This window comes from Dysidea avara, chromosome 8 (genome assembly GCF_963678975.1).
Source record: "Dysidea avara chromosome 8, odDysAvar1.4, whole genome shotgun sequence".
In the NCBI taxonomy this organism is placed as follows: Eukaryota; Metazoa; Porifera; class Demospongiae; order Dictyoceratida; family Dysideidae; genus Dysidea; species Dysidea avara.
The window spans coordinates 31,331,085-31,352,494 of NC_089279.1; the positions used below are offsets into that span (position 1 = coordinate 31,331,085).

The window sequence follows — 21,410 nt, forward strand, 5'->3', positions numbered from 1 at the left end:
AATACAACTGGTATTTCAGTTAGCACAACCAGTTCCAGATATTGTAGTGTTTTCAAGAAATCATTGTTTTAACATAACCCACTTCAGTAACAGTACAACAAGTTTGATATCAAATGCAGACATTGCCAGTGAACTTTTAAAAATTTCAATTGTCATTAACACTGTCACAGTAAATACTCTATCAAGGAAACTTACCATTAAAACATACCAAAACCTATCCACTCATGCAGGTGGTGCAGGGGTTTGGATAACTAAGGTTTCACTGTACAGTCTGGGCTTTTGTCTGTACTGTTTGGCTAACAATTTGACTCTCTCAGTAACAGATCAATCCTTCTCATGCATGACCAAGCAAAAGAAAAATGTGTAATTAATTGTCAGGCAACAGAAAACTGTTCTAAGTGTGTTAGATGAATTGGCAATAGCAGAAACATGTTAATAGTAATATAAACTGAGGTTAGATGTATTTTTGATGCTAAATGTATACAGAATTAAAACATAGCTTTGTTGGAACTCCCAACATGGTGTGTCACTCCAATTTGTTTAATTCCAACGTTGAGGCTTGCCTATACATAGCTATGTTGCTATACTCAATACATTTGCAGCTATCTGTTGTTTGCATGCAAGATCAGCTCATGTAAACACTCTAATAATGCAGTTGGGTGTATCTGATATATAGCAGCAAAGTTTGCACTGAACTTTACTAAAGGCACTAATGTAAATTGCTTTTATCAATGACAATAAGTCATTATATCTGCATTCATTATTGGATTAATAAAAAGTACACAAAATAGATGAATAAAAGGTTGAAAAATTTAAAAGGGGAATAAGGATTGCTGAAAAAAGCCACAAAACGAGCTCAGGTGGTAATGTAAATCCCTTATTATTTCATAGCTATTTTCCAGCAGCAATCCCTACGTTCAGTTTAATATGCATGCATACTTGTATACTGTAAAGTGCTCAAGTGTTTGTATATTCTAGATGAAATTTTAAAAGGGAGTACATTGTATATTTGTATGCAATTCACAATCACATTAGAACTATTTCATACATATACATGCATCTATTGCACATCTCTCAATAAATATGGCATTACATAAATCACAAGGAGTGTGTCACAAAGAAATCCTATAGTCAATAGAGTTGCCAAAACAATATCATTGTAGAATTGTTGTACAATGTACATCAGCCAAGGTAAGCTTATAAAAAAAGTGAATTTATTGGCATCAAACAGTGTATATGTTCTTACCACCTTAGAATATACTGAGATATAAAATAGTCTGTGCATAGTACGAAGCAGTGAACGGTAAGTAAGGTAATATACAACACCACATTCCCACAGTAAAACAACTGGTACTTCAGTTAGTACTACTAATTCCATGAACAATAGAGTGTTAAAAAAATCTTTTAATATAGTCCACTTCGCTAAAACAGACAACAGTTTGATATCAAACGGAGACTTGGAACTTCTTATCATTTCAATTATCACAGACATAATCACAGTAAATGCACTATCCATGAAGCTGGTCATGAGTACAACTAGAGACCTTTCCATTGTCACACTCCATATAAAGGCATAGGAATAGCTAGGACTATATGAAACTCTGAAATGCAGATTCCCATCATTTGTGTAGCTTCTGTAGAAACGTTGGCTTGTAAGACGTCCATGAGATATAAAATGAATATCTCTAAATCCTGGAGCTAAAGAATATCCCCAAACTCTTTCAGTACACACATTGCAGGATTCATTGTTGATAAAGTAAACATCTCTTTGATGTAACACCCCATAAAATTGGTTAAGTAGTTCCACTGTAAATGCTCCTCTCATTGGCCAATGACCTGACTTTTCTAGGTCATCATCATATGAGCCCTTCATGAGGTGCAAGGAAATAAATAAATGTGTTCCTTTCTCATCATCATTGCCAGAAACATCACCATAACCAGCAGCATCAACTTCCAGGCACATTTTGTATCCACCCTCAAAGGTATAGAAAGGGTCACTAAACCATTTATCATGGCGTTCCATTTTATTACTGAAGTTAGGCATGATCAAATCAACTGGAGCTATTTTAGAAGACATCTTGTCTGGTGAAGTCCTGGGTAGAGTTGAAGTAATGCTATTGTGGTGCTTGTAAAATTGAGGACTCAACAAGTCACTGTTTGGATTTAAACTGCAGCGTGAGCTCTCCCTTGGCTGCATTATGATGTAAACCAATATCACCACAATTACGCAGAGTAGGCAGACTAGGCACAGGTATAGAAAGTTACATACCCTGTTTTGTACAGTAACATAATAGATTCCCAACTCGTAGTGGTTAGATAGTACCTCTATTGACTTATTGATATTTGCTCCATTGCTATTGGTTTCTTCTAAACAGAAGTTAAAAATGGGAATGAGAATGTATGTAGTTTTCAACTCATATGTATTACTGTACCAATAAAACACATGCGATGGATGCATACAAAATTTATGCACAAGTACATGTAACATGCAAAATATAAATTAAAATGTATAGTATAGCTATAGTGCCAAACTTGTGATGTAATACTAACAGACAGAACATACATTATGATTTTTGCATGATATTATGCATAGCTCTGAAGTCCTTCCTCCAAAAATGGGCAATTTTACAGTACAAAATGCCTACTAACTTCAACGCTTCACAAATTAAATTGTAACGAAATCATCATGTGTACTCCAGACATCTCAATTTCAATGTTTTTATTTTCTTTTCAAAGGTACTTGGTTCTTTTTGCGCACTTAGCTAGAAAATTTACTTATTATATAAACACAAATTTATTAACTGATTACTTTGAAATTAAATTTTATTATTATATAATATACATTCGGTTTATGTACAAGAAAGTATTCAAAAGAGTATGAATGCTTATTCATATAAAAAAAGACCAAGTTGTAGCCATACACATCTACAAAAGTCGATACATTAACTATCACAGAAGTGACTGTGACAGGTTTAGGGGAGGGCCCCCTTCCATTTTTCCCAAAATACAAACAAAATTTCATACAAGATTGAAACACTCTAATAGAGCAGTCAGTCAAATACTCTTACTCTAACAGAACAGTTACCACAATGTGACAATATTAAGAAACCTTCACAGTTATTATTGAGTGTGCATGTACACACTTAGCTATCTTGCTAAGAATTTCTTTACAAATGATATTTCCATGGTCCTCTGTATGTCATTCTATATAGTTATATAATAGCTGACAACGAAGCATAATGGATACTTCACTTTTCAGATGATAATTGATAGCTGGGGCACGTGGCACCATTTCTTTCTTTTGATGCAGTATGTGTGGGTACACCAGCCATAATAATTATATTTAACAAACAAGTACACAAAAATTGTTTGAATTTTTAACTAGAGCAGGGGCCATAGCACATCAATAAAAAGTACTGAAACAAGCTGGAGTAGTGCACGATATTAAATCACAGTAAAAAGTGTACTGTGGTCAAGACACCATAATAATGGAAATGATATAACACTTTTTATTGTTTTACTGTGATTTAATATCATGCACTACTCCAGCTTGTTTCAGTACATTTTATCGATGTGTTATGGTCCCTATTCTAGTTAAAATTTCAAAAAAAAATTGTGTGCCTCAGGGAAAAGTGAGGCTGGTTTTTGGGTGAAATTTTTCATGGGCCACGCCCAAACCATTGTGGTCCCTACTATACAGTACATACTATCATGATAACAGTTTGCTACTTTAGGCTCATAACTGTACTACTCGTGACTGTCACTGATCCCTACATGTAGCTCTTAATCAATCCAGATCACTTAGAAAGCATAATTTGTTGCCGTGATCATGATTTAGATATTTGTGCACAAAACTACTCTATATCTAAATTTTCGTCTTAAAGCATATAAAACACCTTTAGCTTCTGTAGGCTGTGACCCTCAACCCCTACTCAGGAGTGTATGCAGGAATTTTGAAAAGGGGTATCCGCTACAGCTAAGTGACTGTTATAGTAGAGTAACTATAGTTTATATTACCTGACTGCTTTATTAGAGTATCTCAATCTTCACCAAAATCATAAGCTATAAATGTTGCTATCGTGTGAGAAACTATCATTTAACTAAGGTAAAAGTGTTTCCTGTTCCATGATAGATTCCAGATTCTGGAAACCTGAAGTTTCAATTTCTTAATGTTTCAAATAATGTGTAAAAAATCCAAAGGGGTTTCCTGAAACCCCTGTAAACCCCCTTGGTACGCCCCTGCTACTCCGTACACCTTCTACCCAAGGTACCACTTGCCAAACCTTGCTTCTGAGTGGCAATGAAGTTATAAAAAAAACCATGTCCAAGGTACTCTAATAGAATTGTCATGCAAAGTGAATGGAACCAGGTAGTACACCATCCACTTTCATATAAAGGAAAGGTCATCGGTCTATAACATTATTAATATAGAAATTTTCCAATTCATATATAACTGTTTATTAGAGTACTGGAGTAAATTAACAAAATAAAATTATTATGTTGTTTTGATTATTATATACATATGCAGTGGCGTAGCCAAGAAAACATTTTTACCGAGGCAAAGTTATACATTGACCTAATTGAGCAGGTCTGCTTCTGACTCAACTGATTAACAAATACTTTTAAACAGACAGCATTTGGAGGTTGACTATCTGGTTGAATGGAAGAAACTGTTTCAGAAGACTCTGAGCATTTTCTACATGTCATAAGTAATACTCCAGCTTAGTTAATGCTACAGTATACCATGCTTTAATTATTTTAGACTAGTTTAATTGCACTCAACACAATTTACTCTGGAGATATTTTGAGTGGTCAGGACTGCAATGGAGGTCATAGTCATGCACACTATACTTTTTATTAATCTGATGTGATGTTTAAGTGAAAGATTATCTCTTTCATGTTATGCTCAACTGCATGTGCTAAGCATGTCAAGCTAGGGAGTCTGGGGGCATGCTCCCTCAAGGAAAATTTTGAAAACATATATGTGACCAGATTTGTGAAAGGGGGTCTTCCACACACATCCAATTTACCAGCTTTGGTAATTCGTAACTTCAGATTGGGAAATGTTAGTACTTTGAAATCCAGTCAATACTGGAACCAACATAGCTTAATAGATGGTGAAAATTTCAGGCTTGTATCTTTCTTGAACACAAAGTTATGGTCTTCCAAGTTCATAGAATTGGATGTGTGTGTGGAAGACCCTTTTTGCAAATCCGGTCACATATATGGCATGTGGAGGCTATTTTTGATTGTAACTGCTAATGCATGATATCAAGAGTTCATAATATATATACTGAGGTGAGCATCCTACTCTCATATACCCCTGTAGAAGGGCGTATCGTGAAGTTATGATGTAACAACAAGATGTTGTGGTTTGTGACGTACATGAAGCTGTAAAGTGCAAGAATCGTTAGCACCATTTCACATTTGCGACGCTCAGGATAGCCGTATTCGCGAATGGCCTAGTAAGAAACGCCTACGAAGCGGTCTTAACCCATGAAGGAACGATTGTAGTTGGATGAGAAATGCTTAGAGCTGGAGTTAATTTAGGTGCTAGCGACGTTGGTAGGTATGCGTTCAATTGATACCATGTTCAACTAATGACATCATTAATTATACAAAGAAAAACGGGCGAACTCAGAATCGTTACGTCATAACTTCACAATACGCCCTTCTACAGGGGTATATGACAGTAGGATAACTCTCCTCAGTATATATATTATGAACTCTTGATGATATGCATGATCAACAAATTATTCGAGCTATATACAAAATGCTTATCAATTTTTCAGTTAGAGTGATTAACAACTGGAATTCTTTACCCCAATCAGTGATTGTCTCCAACTCCCCTAATCAATTTAAGAATCTGCTGGACAGACACTGTAGTAATGTAATGTATGAATTTTAACGGGTAATCGTGTGGATGTACAGGCTATGCCTCTATCCAAATTTACAATTACACATATGAAGAAGTTTGCGGACATTTGCTATACTTTTGTCCATGGCAAAAATGCCAGCTGGAACAGGCATGTCCAATACATTTTGATTGATAAACTATCAAAAATTAAATTAATTATCGTGTACCGCCTACCTCGAGTCTGTTTAGCAACTTTCCGAATTTGATACATGTAGAGAAACTCTCTGTGAGTACAATGATACCAAAAGAAGTCCAATTCACGGAAATTTAGGTACGTCAAAATGGCCTAAACCGATCGGATGTAGCAAATTTCCCCATACATTTTGTATTGGGTATTTCGGGGGGCTGCAATAAAAAGCGTAATGACCCGCGACACGTGATAGATACCTCGGATTCCGAACCAGATTAAAAGGAGCAGTGAATAGCGATTAAGATGAGCTATAGCCGAAGGAAATCAGAGGAAATTTAAGTGCGTCATTTTAAGGTTGAAAATCACTTACTTTTTCTATGGCGAATTGAATGGAGGATATTTGGAAGGGAATGCTAAGAGGTATTTCGATGTCTTGGCAGCCATTAACCTTCACTTCATTAGTGTTACAATGAAACAAAAGCACTGCAAATTAGTTCTGCAGGTTAGTTTGCGAAAATTACAGTGTTCTGTGATTAAGTCAAATTATATCCGTTCCATGTAAAAACTTCTTCATATGATTAGTTCATTGCAATGCCATGGAGTTGACTCATTGGAACTTTTGAAAAGACAATTCACATAAATGTAAATGATTTAGACCAAGCATTGTAATGAGAACAGTGACTATAATCTGTATACTGAATGCTCTATTAGAGTATATTACGATGACTACTCTATTAGAGTATCTCGATCATTTTACAAATTCAAGTAGACAGCGTTACTGTACCACACATAATAGAATCTATGGCTGTAGTACTAAGCAGGGCTAGAACCCATGGTGACATGGTGCTGGACCACTTTACAGCTCTAGTAACGTTTGAGTTGAAAATCCGGGGTGCCCAAACTCAGACCTGCTCAGCCTGTTGTTGAGCATTTTTACCGAGACAGCTGCCTCGGTTGCCTCAATGGTAGCTACGCCACTGCATATGCCAAAATAGCCAAGATGTAGAAAATCATGATCAAAGGTGGCAGTCAAGAAAAGACTGCATTCATCATCATCATCATTGCTATCCCACAATGTTATTGTCAATAAATTTTAGTAATGACAACATTTCTCTTTTATTGCATGTAATTCATTTTTTTTACATTGTAAAATAATTTTCGTATACAAAATATATGGAAATTTCTTGCACAAAAACTTTTGGAATAGATGTAGAGATATTCTTAATAGAGCACGCATGTACACAAATTAAATACAAAATTATTGTTACATGAAAACTTTTATCACATAAAGTTTTTCGTGAAATAAAGCAAATTATGGCATGCACGTACTATACCATCTAGGCTTAGTAACTAGTACCAATTATGCTTTCGAGCAACTGATGCTCTAAAATATCAACTGTAACAAGCACCCAAGAACTCCTAATTTTGACACTCTTTTATGGCAACAACCAATGCAATTTTCAATTGTACTTAGCTAATTAAGTAATTACTTTATTACTTGTAACTCCTGGCCACTGGTACAGAACACCAGTGGTACAGGATACCAGTGGACCATCAGTGTTGCTCCAGCAGCACTGTAAAGCTTTAATTAATAAATAGATAAATAAAATCAAGCCTATTTTATGCTCAAGAATCAAGATGATGCTCAAGAGCTAACTGATATATAATTATCTGTATCATCTGACTGCTGTGTTAAATATAGTAACAAATCTATTAGAGCATCTTGATCAGGGGCGGTGGAGCAGGCCAAAGAGTGAGGGGGCCAGGCCAGCTGTAAGTTGAAGACCAAAAAAAAAATGTCATAGCCTGCTGACAATAGCTGCTCTCCACCAATTATATCTCCTTATTTGTAACTACACATAGTATACGTATAGCTAAGTAACTTGCTACACTGCTTCTCTGAATACTGTGACTGCTCTATTAGAGTATCCAGATCCTGACTGTTCTATTAGAGTATCTCGATTTTTTCTGGCAAACAGTGTCCCATAAAAGTGGGGGGGGCCATGGCCCCCCTCCCCCCCCCCCCGTCTCCACCACCTATGATCTTGATCTTATTTCTGCAAAGTGTGCTATAACAGTAAAAATAATACACACTTTCTTGATATGAAATGCAGTAATAATGCACAGTGGGTTCATGTTTTGCTATATTTTGGCACACGTATTGTAAATTTTAATTTCATTCTTAATCTCTCCAGGAAATCCTGGTATGCCCCTGAATCTTTAGTTTTAACAAAATAGTATTATGGTAGTACCCTGTACCCAAACAACACATTGTTGGCTACAAAGTTAGTCACCTTTAATAGGGACTTGATTGCCAGACACTGCAGATGACTCAATCGCTTTAATCAACTTCCCCCAACTAGCAGAAGAGTCAGATTCAAGCCATATCTCCAGCATTTTATTACAGCACCACTTGACATTGGTAGGATAGCCAGCCTCTATACTCCTCAATTCTCCACTAGGTATACCCAGTAGTGTTCCCATCTCTTTCCAATCTGCAGCATATTGTGGAGTGATGTGTTCATACAGATCTTTCAGTAATGGAGTAGTGGTAACTGTATAATGTTGAGTAGATAGCGACAGCTTTAGAACGGGAATTATACTTACTCTTCTTAGATGTTTTAAACTGTTGCAGTCCTTCATGTTCATTGTAGCCCATCTTGTAGCTGCGACCATGCAGTTTGAGAGGATCCGCACTGAGCCAGATTAATCCAACCCCACTGCTAGTGATAAGTTACACGTATCTGTAGATAGACTCTGCTGATAAAAACTAAGACGGCTTTGTTTTTGTTTGCAGCCACGCCCTAATTGTAGTAGGCATTCCAGTATCCGAGATTTTTAAATAAAATTTTTTCCGTATATTCCCCAATAGAACCCTGGCACAAAATAACAACTCGTGTTTAACTTGGGATTGCTCCGTCGTCCGAGCTCCAATGAGGATGAAAATCGCTGTGGAGTTTGTCCACACGCTGATCATCATGAAAATCTTAGTTTTATCGTGCGTATTACATATAAGTAAGTTTTGTGTTGTTTTGTAATCTTTTCAAGCCTTGTAATGTATGTAGAATACTTTAAAACTTTAAAAACGTACTGTCGGGTGGAAGGTAGTCACTGGTGCTTACTTTATAGTGCATAGTTACTTCGCTCTGATTAGCGATTTTCAACTCCAGAGCAATTTTCTGATGGCTGTGTCATTAGCTCAACAGTACACCACTTCAAAGTCGGCATAACAATACCATAATTGAAACCACAACTCCACCTTAAGTATTGTTGCATCATTGTGGCACCTCCACTTTAGTTGTTTACCTTTATAAGTTGTTAACTTGATGTTTTTGCTTACTTGACATAGCCTCTTGCCTATAGGCATACACTATTGTATTGAGAAGTGTGTAGTAGGTGAAACATATCTGCTCACCACAAAGCATACAAAGATCACAGATCCAATATGATCTGAAGTTACTCTCATTACATGTACAAACTTGCAGCTAGAAGCAACTGCAGTTTCAAGATAGTCCAGATTGCTAGATGGCTTCCTGATTTAATTGTGCCGTTTTTCCCTTTAAAATGTATAGGGAGCCCTGGAGAAAAAAATGTATCTTTTTTCAGTTTTTAAGTACTGTGCATGCCAAAGTAGCTAATTCCAGCCCAAGAAACTATATTTTTCTGAGATCGGCAATCAATACTCTATCTATTGAGCATATAAAAAGTGCATTTTTCCAAAATTTAAAAATCGGGCTGGAATGCCTAATTGCAGTATTATGAAGTTTGTTTGGTGTTAACACCCGCAAAGTGCAGGCTAGTCTTTCCCTGCAAACCACAATTGCAGTGCTATAGGACCCAACAAATGACTGAGTCGAATAAGTGTCTGCAACTCAGTGCCTAAAATAATTTTTATTTAACACTGCACACTTCTCTAGGCTTCTATGTTTCAATGGCAAAGGAAACAACCTATTTTTGGAGTGTGTGGGGGGGGGGGGGGGGGGGCACTGCACATTCAGGGGCATAGCCATACTAACCGGCCATGATGCCAGGGCCAGGTGATACGGTAACTGTATTAATGTACAAGGACAGCACACCTAGGGTGCAAAGCTATGCATCTATATTATTATATGTCTTTAGGCATGGGGCTATAATCTCTTCTATTTATGGACATAGACAAGGTCAACTTTCCTCATGGCTCTCTTGTCTTTTAGCTAAACATATCAGTAGCTTTATGTACGGTTTTGTATTTATAAAATAAAGCATGTATACAGAGCTAGATCATATGCATATTGGAATTTTCAAGCACTGTATGTAGATAAGGAACAGTGCAGTAAATCCCAGATGCAGGAGTTTGGGAGCAAAGCCCTCATTATATGCTAACAAAATTCTAATTTTGTAAAGGAAATCCAACATAGCTAAACACCTTTAAACTTCAAAACTGCACGTGTAAACTAACCAAGTTACAATCTGGACCTATACCAGCAAAGTAATAAATCATTACTTATCAACATTTACTTGTGCAAAAGATAATTCTAGTTATAAGAATTGCATAGTATCTAAATAACCTTAGATTGCCATTCACAACACACTCAACACATGGTGACATGAAGTATGCTGCTTATGCTTATGTACATATATCATAGCGAGCATGCACATGCATAGCTACCAACTAAAGAAGATTTAAGCATGCAAGTATTATAGTGTGGGTTAGCGTTGAAACTGGGTCACTACTGCTGACCCGGATGACCCACTGACCCGGATGTGACCCGGATTAATTAAAGCCGAGGCATGTGATAAGAGCTATGTTTCGGCTAGTCTCAAGCGAGCGAGCAAATGAGACTACGTTTTGAGCGTTCAATTCGTGGTGAGTAAAGCAACTTCAGCCTAGCTGTAGGTTGAAGACCAAAAAAAAAAAAAAAAAGGTCATCACCTACTAAAAATAGCTACCCCTCAGGCTGAGCGTATGTTGGTAGCACAATAAGTAGGCGTGGCTCACAAAAGAGCTACGCGATAGCGTTTATAAGTTTCCACGTTGTCAAACGAGCAATTTCGTGTCTCACGTGTTCCAATCCAGGTCAGACCCGGATAATTTGTAAACCGGGTCAGACCCGGATGACCCGACCCGGTTTCAACGCTGGTGTGGGTCATAAATTGTGTAGAACTGTTTATGTCAACACTGAGTTAATCCAGATCAGTACTATATGGCTTATAGCTCTATTAACTTTTTACATAGCTTATGAAACATACAAATTTTAATTTTATCAGACTGCTTAAGCCCGGCTATTTGTAATGTACCAGATACTTGAATTGTTGTTTCCTTGTCCTTACCCATGCTTGTTTTCAGTGAAGATGGACATAGCTGCTTACGTATGTGAGCATGTGATATCATACTCTTGGTGATATATGATGTAATTTTATTATGGAATTTACCTAAATTTTAGCACTGCACAAGTCATTTTATCACTGCACACTTTAGCTTTAACACTGTAAAAATGTGCAGTGTTAAGGCCTTATTTTAGGCCCTGCTGCAACTGGGTTAACTATAGCTATGATCTTGCGTGAGCACAGAGCTGCTGTATGTAGGGGGTCAGCAACAGACTGATTTCTCCATAAATACTTGTTAAATTCAGAAAATCTCCATTGAGGTGATTTTTTTCCCTGATGCCAGACCACTCGAAATGATGTAGCTAATCGGCATCTGATCATGATCAATAGTCACCAGCTAGCGTACATTTCAGCATTTGTTAGGGACCTCATCACAAATGGTCCCTTAAAGGCTTAAATGCTGGAATGGTCTAGCTTAACCTTCAACTGGAACCTAGGTTCTGTCTTCAATATGACAAAGTCTCCGACCTGCCTCTCTGATAGCTAACATGCTGAACTGAACTATGATGATAAAAGATGTAGCACAAAATTTTGAAACAAAGTCAAGGGTAATGTTGGTCAGCACAGGAGCCATAATTATACTAATCTAGTTGATACAAAAGATACTGAAAGCAACAAAATCCAGGGAAGCTCTGGAATTAAAATCTTGATACAGCCTGCTTCAATCAACAGTGATCTTGCAAATCTCTTTGTCAAGTGACAAGCATTAGCCAGTTGAACAAGTGTGTTCACTGAATATAAAGTATCCAATCAGTTAATCCAGAGTGTTGAAGGTCATGCAATAAGAAGCCATACCAATCTTCCTTTTGAATTCTTGCAGCCAACACTGATATGTTGTGGGTATTAGTAGGGATAGCTGGTTGGTTCAAACACAGATGAAGTCATCACCAAGACAAAGATTTCACCAAGACAAAGATTGGTAGCTATAGGGATAGTACTAGGAGGGCTGACATTGGCAGCAAGTTTGCTGTAAATGTTGCTGAAATCCCACTATGATGAGCGAGACTGAATCATATCTCCAGGTATACCTGCCCTGATCAAGAGCAACTTCGGTCAAGATTGTTTTGGGTTGGGGGCTTGACAAAGAGCACATTTAGTTAGCTAGTTTGAATCTGTGGTACGTGGTTATTCTTGAGTAAAACCTGTACAATGCAACACAGTTGTGTACTCCTTAATAGACCTTATATCTACCATAACTTTCCAGATAAGTATGTAGCTATACATGTAACTGAGCCCCTGAGAAAACAGGGTTTTTCTTTCTGAAGAGAAGTAACATTTCAGTCAACTATAATGATTAATTATAATTAGTAGTGGCAATACAGATGTCAAAAGCAGACATGTGCGGTTCGGTTCCATTGCAAGTTTGGTAAAAGAACACAACAGATATGGCTTCCCCATACAGAGTGTATGGTTAATAATTGATGAATGATAAGATTTTAAAATACTTAACGGGTCAAGCAGCAATTAAGAGCTTCAGTAAATTCCATCCACGGGTTATTAAATAATGATGGCTCAGCTCAACATGTACATAGATCATCTGTGCATGCTGGACTACAGGTAAAGATAGTATCATTACAGATGTAATAATCATCATGTTGAAATAGAGGCTGCTTTAAATAACTTGCATTATAATTGTTTTTAATTGCAATTTCCCTAGAGAACCTTTGTGTTATCATTTTTCTCACATTCATAGCTTCAAGGGTCTTTTCAGCATACATCATATCCCCTACCACATTACAGTACTGTAATTACATGTTTTCTGTAATAATACCAACTCAAAGGGATCAAAATGCATGTATGTATCTTTGTCAGCATGCTCCTTTTGTTAGCTTAACTTATCAGATTACTATGTTGAGTAACCCATCTAAGTGTACAAGCCAAGGAAATAACTTGCTTTTCTCACAATACCAGTAGCTAGGCATTAGTTAATAGTTTTAATCCACTTAATGTTTTCCATTATAGTATACAATCAATTACACAATGAATTTACATTATCAACACACTGAACCACCTGAACAACACACAATAAAAATATACGCAATACACTATGATATAATTCAACAAACATAACACACTGATACAGGCTAAACACTACACACAAAATGATTACAGTATTATAAATAAGAAGTGGCATCATTAGCATAATAATATTAATTACGTTCACTGTTTATGGTGATAACTAAGTTTATAAATTTGTTGTCTGTTTTCTTTTTAAATTACTGATTGGGAGGTCCTGCTAGACTTTGGCTTCGTTTCTTTCCGGAGTCCGTTGTGTAGTAACAAAATGAGGTCATGGCTTCATCAGACGACATGCTTCTCTGGAAACCATAGGGAAAACCCAATGGAGGTGTGGCTCTTTGAAGACCAACAGAACAATGAGGACACATATCCACACATCCGGGGGAACCACGTTGTGAAAACACAATAGGCTGTGTGCTCATCATGGAATTGGGTATGGAGATTGGAATAGTCTGTGGCGGACAAATAAATACATTCCCGGTACCAGCCAGTTGTGGTTGATGTGAATGTCTCTGTTGAGATACGTGTACGCCAGGGTGAGCGTGGCAGATGGTCTGGTGATCCACACCTGCAGGTACTTCCCCATAACTGTGACTCAGTGTGCCCCATAACGGTGACTCAGTGTGCTATAATAGGAGTGATTAGTAGGTGAACCCATAGAAGTTGAATCGTGATGCAATGGATGCTTCGGACTTGTCAGTGCCTGAGGGCTTGTTCCTTCAATTGCCAACTAAAAGAATTTTAAAAACATATTTTCAGCACAGCGACAGGTTTTGTGAATGTACTGTCTACCAAATACAATACACACAACCACATAAGGATTTTATTTTAGAATCAGTATTATAAAACTAATATATTATGATCATCATATTAAAAGACCATTTTCACACAGTGAAACCTCACTAGCAGCTTCCTCTTTAATAAGACCACCTCACTGCAGTGACAATGGCCAACATGTACTTTATGACCTCATTAATAAGACCACATCATTTAGACCATACAGTGGAATCTCTCCTAACAAGCCCTCACAATTATAGACACAACAGAAGACACCTCACAATAAGACAAAGTTTTGGGTCACAATGATTTTGGTCTGGCCAATAAAGTGTCCATTATGGTGGCCTTAGTAATGAGCTTTTACTGTATATATTTAAAGTCACAGGAAGAACAGATATCTGATACATGTCATAGAAGTTTAGTGGGACATATGCTACATGACAACACTTGGAGGACTTCGCGGATAAACAATACACCCTATGGTTTCCATAAGTGGTATGATCATGTCATGGTTTACATGTGGTGACTATGGACTGCCTAACAAACCACAACTATGTTGTTTACATGTTCAATGCTTCCTTACTGGTTGAGACTTCTTGTACTGTTGTGCTAGTCTGTTCACCTGGTAGTATATTGCTTTACTGTGGTCAGTGTAGAAAAAGAAAGTCCCCATACCAGTATAACAGCCCCTGTGGACACACATAAATATATTAGCATAATACAATGCACACATTTTATAACTCAATTATGTAACATTGAATCACAAACTTGAGGCAAAGAAGACTTACAGAAAGACTGACAGAATTCCTACAGTAACAGTAGTCAGACAAAGCCGGCCCCTTCAACCCCAAACACATTCCACACTCTTCCTAGTACAAACTAGTGCTCAACAGCCTGAAAAACTAAGGCCAGCCTCAGACATTGTCTACATATGCAATCCCACTAGAGAGTGAAACACCTGTCTAAATGAATACTTAGTCAGTCAAGCAGATCTGAACAAAAACTATCAACGCCACACAGAAGCAGCATTGGTAGTATCAACAACTAGTACTGATAGAGCAAACACACACGATCTTGTGTATACTCTGATTCTATCGACCATTATCTCTAGTCAAAATCATTAACAAACAATATCTAGGGTAGATACTGTGAGAGATACATAAACAACTTTTAGCCATACAAAAATTATGTAATTAGACAAAGCCAAAAGCATGCATAATCCTAGTACGCTTCTGTATACACTTTTATTAAGGCTTGTAATAAACACACACAAAATGTTATTTACCTCCCAGTATCAATACTGAAGCACCAGTTGCTCAATCCATATCTGCGCAGTGATCTTATTGGCCATGAAACAAGTTGCTGATCTGCATAACAAAAGACATCACACCACTGTGCACACAAGACCACCCACTGAACCACACAGCACATGCCAAACACACACCTCAACCCACAATCATTATAAGAACAATGTCTACCAATAAGCACATTCATAAACCTGACCCTAAACTTTTTATCACATTAGCTGGACACAAAGCAACATCCCAAATGCATACACCATATGCTTTAATGGTATATATAGCATAAATGCTAATGAATGACACGTACTATACGACATCAGGTTGTGAATTTTACTTTTACATCTCCAATACTATATCATCACATTAATACATATTATTTCCTGCAACCTGCTGGCTGCTGGTAAGAAACTTCTTCTTCATCAATCAAAGACGTTACGAGGAAAGTTATGAAAAATTTAATAACGCTGTAACCAAAATGTAGCCACAGTTTACAAGCTAAGATAGTTGTGATTTCCATGTCACCTAAACACAGACACTTTGACACATTAAATGAAGCCATTATCTAATGACACTTTCCATTTAGCCCACTCTGGCAGTATCATAAAACACACTAGGTACAAATTAGACAGTATTAAAGTTTCAATATGGTTTAGGTAAGGTAATACGACTGTTTCTATGTCCACTCAACACACACATGTACGTACATTAAGTTAGCGCCGGTCTTTATATTGACAACATGAAATGCACCCAGCGAGAAAGATTATGTTACGTAGGCAATAGGAAAGAAACCATGCTGCTGGTATCAACTGTCTATTGTCCCATAATAAAGGAGGAATTAACAGAGCATGTAAACAACACAGAATAAAGTACTGCGCTCAAGTTAAGTTACATGTTATAGAGTTGTTAATGTTTAAACAATGCTCTATGATATCAAAGAATTATCTCAACACATCAAAAGGTTTAAAATTTCTATGAAATACTAAACCTTATATGACCATATTGACAAAGTGCTTAATTTGTTAATCATTCACTTTAAGGTTACGGGATAGTGAGCGACTGTCAAACAAAAATTTTATTACGTAATTAAGGCGGGCTTGGTGTTGTTGTGTTTTGTATCAGCTGGTAACAGGCTTAAATTGTTGGGAGAATAATAGCGTGCTGACTGGACAGTTACAAGGTACAAGAAAACACACGTAACAGTACAAGATAACATAGATACAACACACTTAGCAACTGGCGCACCTGTAAGCGCATGCGTAGTTTTGCTGACTAATGGCGATATTTTCCTGAACCAAAAATCAGGACTGTCAAACTAGTTGTTAACATTTTGTATAAACAGACTACTAGTCTGGCTTCTTGTCTAGGTCCTGACGGAGCCATTTGTTAAAAATAATGTTTCTAGTGCTTGTGATATCAATTTAAAAATTAATTTTGTGACCACAGTGTCTTGCTTTAGGCCATATTGTAGTCATATTTCAGCAACTATACACATTATTCACAAATCCTCTTGTCAGTCCCTCACAAGTGATGTTCTTCAAACCTTAGAATTGTTAGTAAGTTCTCATGGTTCTTCATTGGTCTGATTTTTGGTTCACAGTTTTCACTGTTTGGCATGGGGACAACTCATGTTTCCATAACAACATTTGAATTCCATGTCGATTTATGAGAAGTTAAGAATGCATAAATATTTGATAACAATGCATTAAGAAAAATCAAACCCCTTATCATGAAAAATGATCGATAGTGTATATGTGGGGTTTACAGTATCCCGTAACCTTAATGTAATTTACATTTACACAAATTTCTCAATTCCTTTACTTACCAGAATTAGTAGAGTACAAAGTGATTGAGTCCTCGGACACAACAAGGTCACATGAGCCACCCGTTTGTAGTTTTTGTGATTCTTTCAGCTTAGCGGTATATCTTGTTCCTAATAAGGATAAGAGACTTGTCACCTTCAGGTTTATCAAAACACATTAACCAACCAAACATGCTGGTAGCAGGTTACACTGGAATCCCTAAGTCTATCTAAGATTGGATAAAAGCTTTTACACTTGGTTACACTAAACTACAAAGCTCTACAAATTCCAACTAATTATGTTGCCGAATTATAATAGATCGACAAAACCCAATGAATTATATATTTTTTTTTATTTCTTTTTATGTAGACAATTCTTCCTTGATAATATAGCTATGCACATTAGGAAGTTCCACGATCAGTAGGCTACAACGCTGAATGAAAACATCAATATTCTAAACTGTAGGAAACTTGCATGGTCCTCACCTACTAATATTTTGGTCATGCCCTTGTGTCTGAATCCATTCCTTAGTATCTAACTGTCCTGATGCCTACTGTAATTTAAGACACTAATTTTGCAATTAGAATAGTTTTCTTTGTGATAAAAGCACTAAATGTTCTGTGGAAGTTTGAGTAAGGCATATACTAAATGGTATTCTATGGAATTTTTCAATTTAACAATTTTATATAGTTACAGGTAGCAGGGGTCTGGTAGTGCAGCCCCCAACAACTGTATATTTTATTGATTCAAAACGCAACAGTTGCAAAACATCAGCCCATTGTGCTGGCATAAGTTAGAGCACAATAGGTGGCAGAAGCATTAAGCATAATACTAGCATAAAAGGCAGTTTAATAATGTCAGACCATAAAATTTTGACTATGAAAATACTTCTTGCAGTAAAATATCATTCTATTATAATAATAGAATAGTCAATTGAGTGAGTTGGACATGACTATTATTATGCATGATACAGATTAATAATTAATAATTATGCAGCTTAATCCTTTCCCTGCTATTTCTCTTCATTAAAAGTGCCATTATCGCTTCAAATAATTGTCCACAATGCTTATTATTGACTATCAAAGCATACGATGACATCCCTGCAAGGGACTGGTTTTCCCTTTCCCGTTAACCTAAGGGATATTAAGCACAGGAGCTACTGAAACATTGGACAGAAGTTACAGAGCATTTGAAGGTGGTGTTATGTGACAGTTATGGTGGTGCGTGCATGGGTGTTAAAGATTTAGTATTTATATGCAACAATGTTTTTTCAACTTTTAAACAGTTCCTCACGAGCAAAAAGTTATTACTGTCAATGTAGAAAGTACAAACTACTTTCATATGCAAATAATGGGGAATAAGGCAAATATAAGCTCCTGATATAAAAGGCAAGTTGAGTTGAGAGCTCAAATTTATTTAATTAATACATAAAGCACTGCCACACATGTATAATGAAATACATCACCAAGGGGGCAGACTAATGCAGCGCAAGATGAAGCCAAGTGCTGTATTAGTCCCGAGATAATATTAGTCACAAATGATCCTAATTACTATATAGTTCTTCAACTAGAAGCAGACTGTATGAACACTGTATTCTCAAGAGCTAATTGTTGTATAGCTATCAGTATCGTCTGAGTCTGACTGTTGTATTAAAGATAGTGACTGCTCTATTAGAGTATCTTGATTTTATTTCTGCAAAGTGTGAATACAATCAGTTAAGAAACAATGCACATTTTCTTGACATAAATGCATAGTATGTTCATGTTTTGCTGTATTCTTGGCATGCACATTGTGAGCTTTAATTTAAATCTTGAAAATTATGGCATAATGCAACTGACTGTCACAGAATGAGAAGGATTGAGATGTTTTGGGCAAATTAAACTCTCCAAGGATTGATTTTTTTTAAAGATTATCGCAAAATTTTGACTTTTAGGTCAATCATTAATGTCCCATTTTCCATACCACATCAATGAAGTTTTGTACTATTGGTAGCTGAATGCAGCTATCAAGCAACTTTTAATTAGTAGCTAGCAAGAGCAGATCAAGAAGGATGCGTTCTGAGTCATATGAACTTTGTAATTGCTGTCTATTTGACAAAATCTATATCAGTGCTATTTTGAGCAAATGTGGAAAAAGTAATAATTAAGTTTATGTGCAATACCAGGTCTTAGAGCTATACCATTGTTGGGAGCCTGCATCACAATGGACAATAATTATAGTTAGGTTTGCTTATTATTGATCCTCACATAACTTCTGACTAAGAACTAAGATTGATATGCTTGTATACGACAGAGTTGTACAATGTGGTCAGGTTATAATCATCCGTGTTGTTGGATATAGAGGCACTACACAGTGTGTTCTACATGTGCACAGCACACAGGCATACAAAAAACAAGCCAAACTAGAGAGTTTGGATGCATGCATTCCATTATAGCCCAAACTGTTCTACCAATGCAAGTATTAAGATGGTTAACTGAAACCTGATTGATGGCTCTATTAGAGTATCTCAACTTCCAGTAGTTTAAAAGCAATCCAGTCAAAACTGTTTCAGCCATACTGCTTGTTACTGTCCACATAGCTAATTGGAAATGTCTTGAGGCTCGTCACGCAGCAAAAGAGGCTAGGTGAGAAAAGTGTGAGGTAGCTACATTAAAGTGTGACAATATGATGTAAAAGATAGCCTGCCATAAACAGCATGCGGTGGTATTCAGCTAGTTTACTACACACACTTGACTATACATTGCAGTTATTACCTATGAGGACAAATTGTGTGTATGTATGTGTGAATGTTTGTGTGTGTGTGTGTGTGTGCACGCGCTTGTGTTGAAGACAGAATCTATGTTCAAGCTGGACCGTTCATTTAAGAGACTATTTGTGGTGAGGACCCTAACAAATGCTGAAATGTATGCTAGCTGGTGTATTAATCATGATCAGATGTGAATACTGCTAACATATTGAATTAAACTGTGATGATAAGACAACATAAACTTAATTATTAGTTTCTCATCCTCTTGTACTCAAAATACCAGTGCGGGAGGGAGGATTTCTATTTTACTTTTAATAACTAGATAGCTGAATTAGCTAGCTAAAATGACTCAGAATGTAGTTTTCTTAGACTGCTCTAGCAAGGTACCAACTATAAAAGGTGCTGGATGGCTGCACTTAGCCACCAGTGGTATATACAAAAAATCCTTGATGAGGTAAGAAAAATGGTGATGCAGGCGGGGATGAGAAGCTAATAATTAAGTTTATGTGGTCTAAAAGACGTAAGACAAAATGCAATAATTAGTGAAACAGGGTCAGACGGCAACAGGAACCATAATCATACTAACAAAAATAAATTAATTAAATGCAACAAGATCCCAGTCCAGGGAAGCTCTGGAATTAAAAATCTGAACACTGTCTGCTTTGTGATCTCGCAGATCTTTTTGTTAACTGACAGGCATTAGCCAGTTGAGCAAGTGTGTGGAACATTAAAATTAATATCCAATCAGGGTCATGCAATAAGGAGCCATACCAATCTTCCTTTTGAGCTCTTGCAGCCAACACTGATATATTGTGGGTATTAGTAGGGATAGTCAGTTCAAGCAAACAGATGAAGTCATCACCAAGACAAAAGATTGGTAGCTATAGGGATAGTACCAAGAGAGCTGACATTGGCTGCAAGTTTACTATACATTTTGCTGAAGTCCCACAATGATGAACCAAAACCTACGAGACTAAATCGTGTCTCCAGATATACCTGCCATGATCAAGAGCAACAGAACATTGGTCAAGCTGGGGTTGGGGACTTGACAAAGAGCACATTTAGGTAGCTAGTTTGGACATTCAACCAACCTATGGTAGTTACTTACTACGATAAAACTTATAATTGCCAGTGTACACAGTTGTGCACTCCATAGCCATACCATGTAGCTATTGGTTACGTAGCTTTCCAAGATTGTCTGAGCTGTTTTTTGTTGTTGTTTTTTTCCGAAGAAAAGTAACATTTCAGCCGACCATAATGGTCTATAATTAGTGGTGCATGGCAATAAAGATGTCAAAAGCAGGAATGCTGAAAAGCAGTTCTTAGAACTGATGTAGTCTCCCTTCAAATCATT

General features: G+C 36.8%; 1 protein-coding gene and 1 long non-coding RNA gene across 3 annotated transcripts; both read right to left on the reverse strand.

Annotated features, from left to right (window-relative positions):
- Positions 1-973: 973 nt before the first annotated feature.
- On the reverse strand, positions 974-8,855 carry LOC136263988 (uncharacterized). The gene is made up of 3 exons (XM_066058664.1): positions 8,655-8,855; positions 8,342-8,602; positions 974-2,367 (listed from the first exon to the last, which is right to left on the reverse strand). Exons 1-3 carry the CDS (start codon positions 8,704-8,706, stop codon positions 1,061-1,063), a joined length of 1,620 nt encoding a protein of 539 aa, XP_065914736.1. The 5' UTR covers positions 8,707-8,855; the 3' UTR covers positions 974-1,060.
- Positions 8,856-13,341: 4,486 nt separating this feature from the next.
- LOC136263652 (uncharacterized) lies at positions 13,342-17,439 on the reverse strand. Of its 2 annotated transcripts, XR_010704732.1 has the most exons (4): positions 17,334-17,439; positions 15,496-15,577; positions 14,794-14,899; positions 13,342-14,163 (listed from the first exon to the last, which is right to left on the reverse strand). It is a non-coding gene; the product is annotated as an uncharacterized lncRNA (long non-coding RNA). The 2 variants fall into 2 exon arrangements; XR_010704731.1 differs by lacking the exon at positions 17,334-17,439 and having other exon boundaries at positions 15,496-15,744.
- Between the last annotated feature and the right edge of the window lie 3,971 nt (positions 17,440-21,410).

What these genes read in the sequence shown, in the direction of transcription:
- LOC136263988 (XM_066058664.1), bottom strand. Translation starts at nt 8,706, where the DNA reads ATGGGCTACAATGAACATGAAGGACTGCAACAGTTTAAAACATCTAAG. An exon ending in GTTTAAAACATCTAAGAAGA is followed by an intron (nt 8,603 to 8,654) that starts GTAAGTATAATT and finishes AACATTATACAG; the next exon opens with TTACCACTACTCCATTACTG. An exon ending in CAATCAAGTCCCTATTAAAG is followed by an intron (nt 2,368 to 8,341) that starts GTGACTAACTTT and finishes ACTTCTGTTTAG; the next exon opens with AAGAAACCAATAGCAATGGA.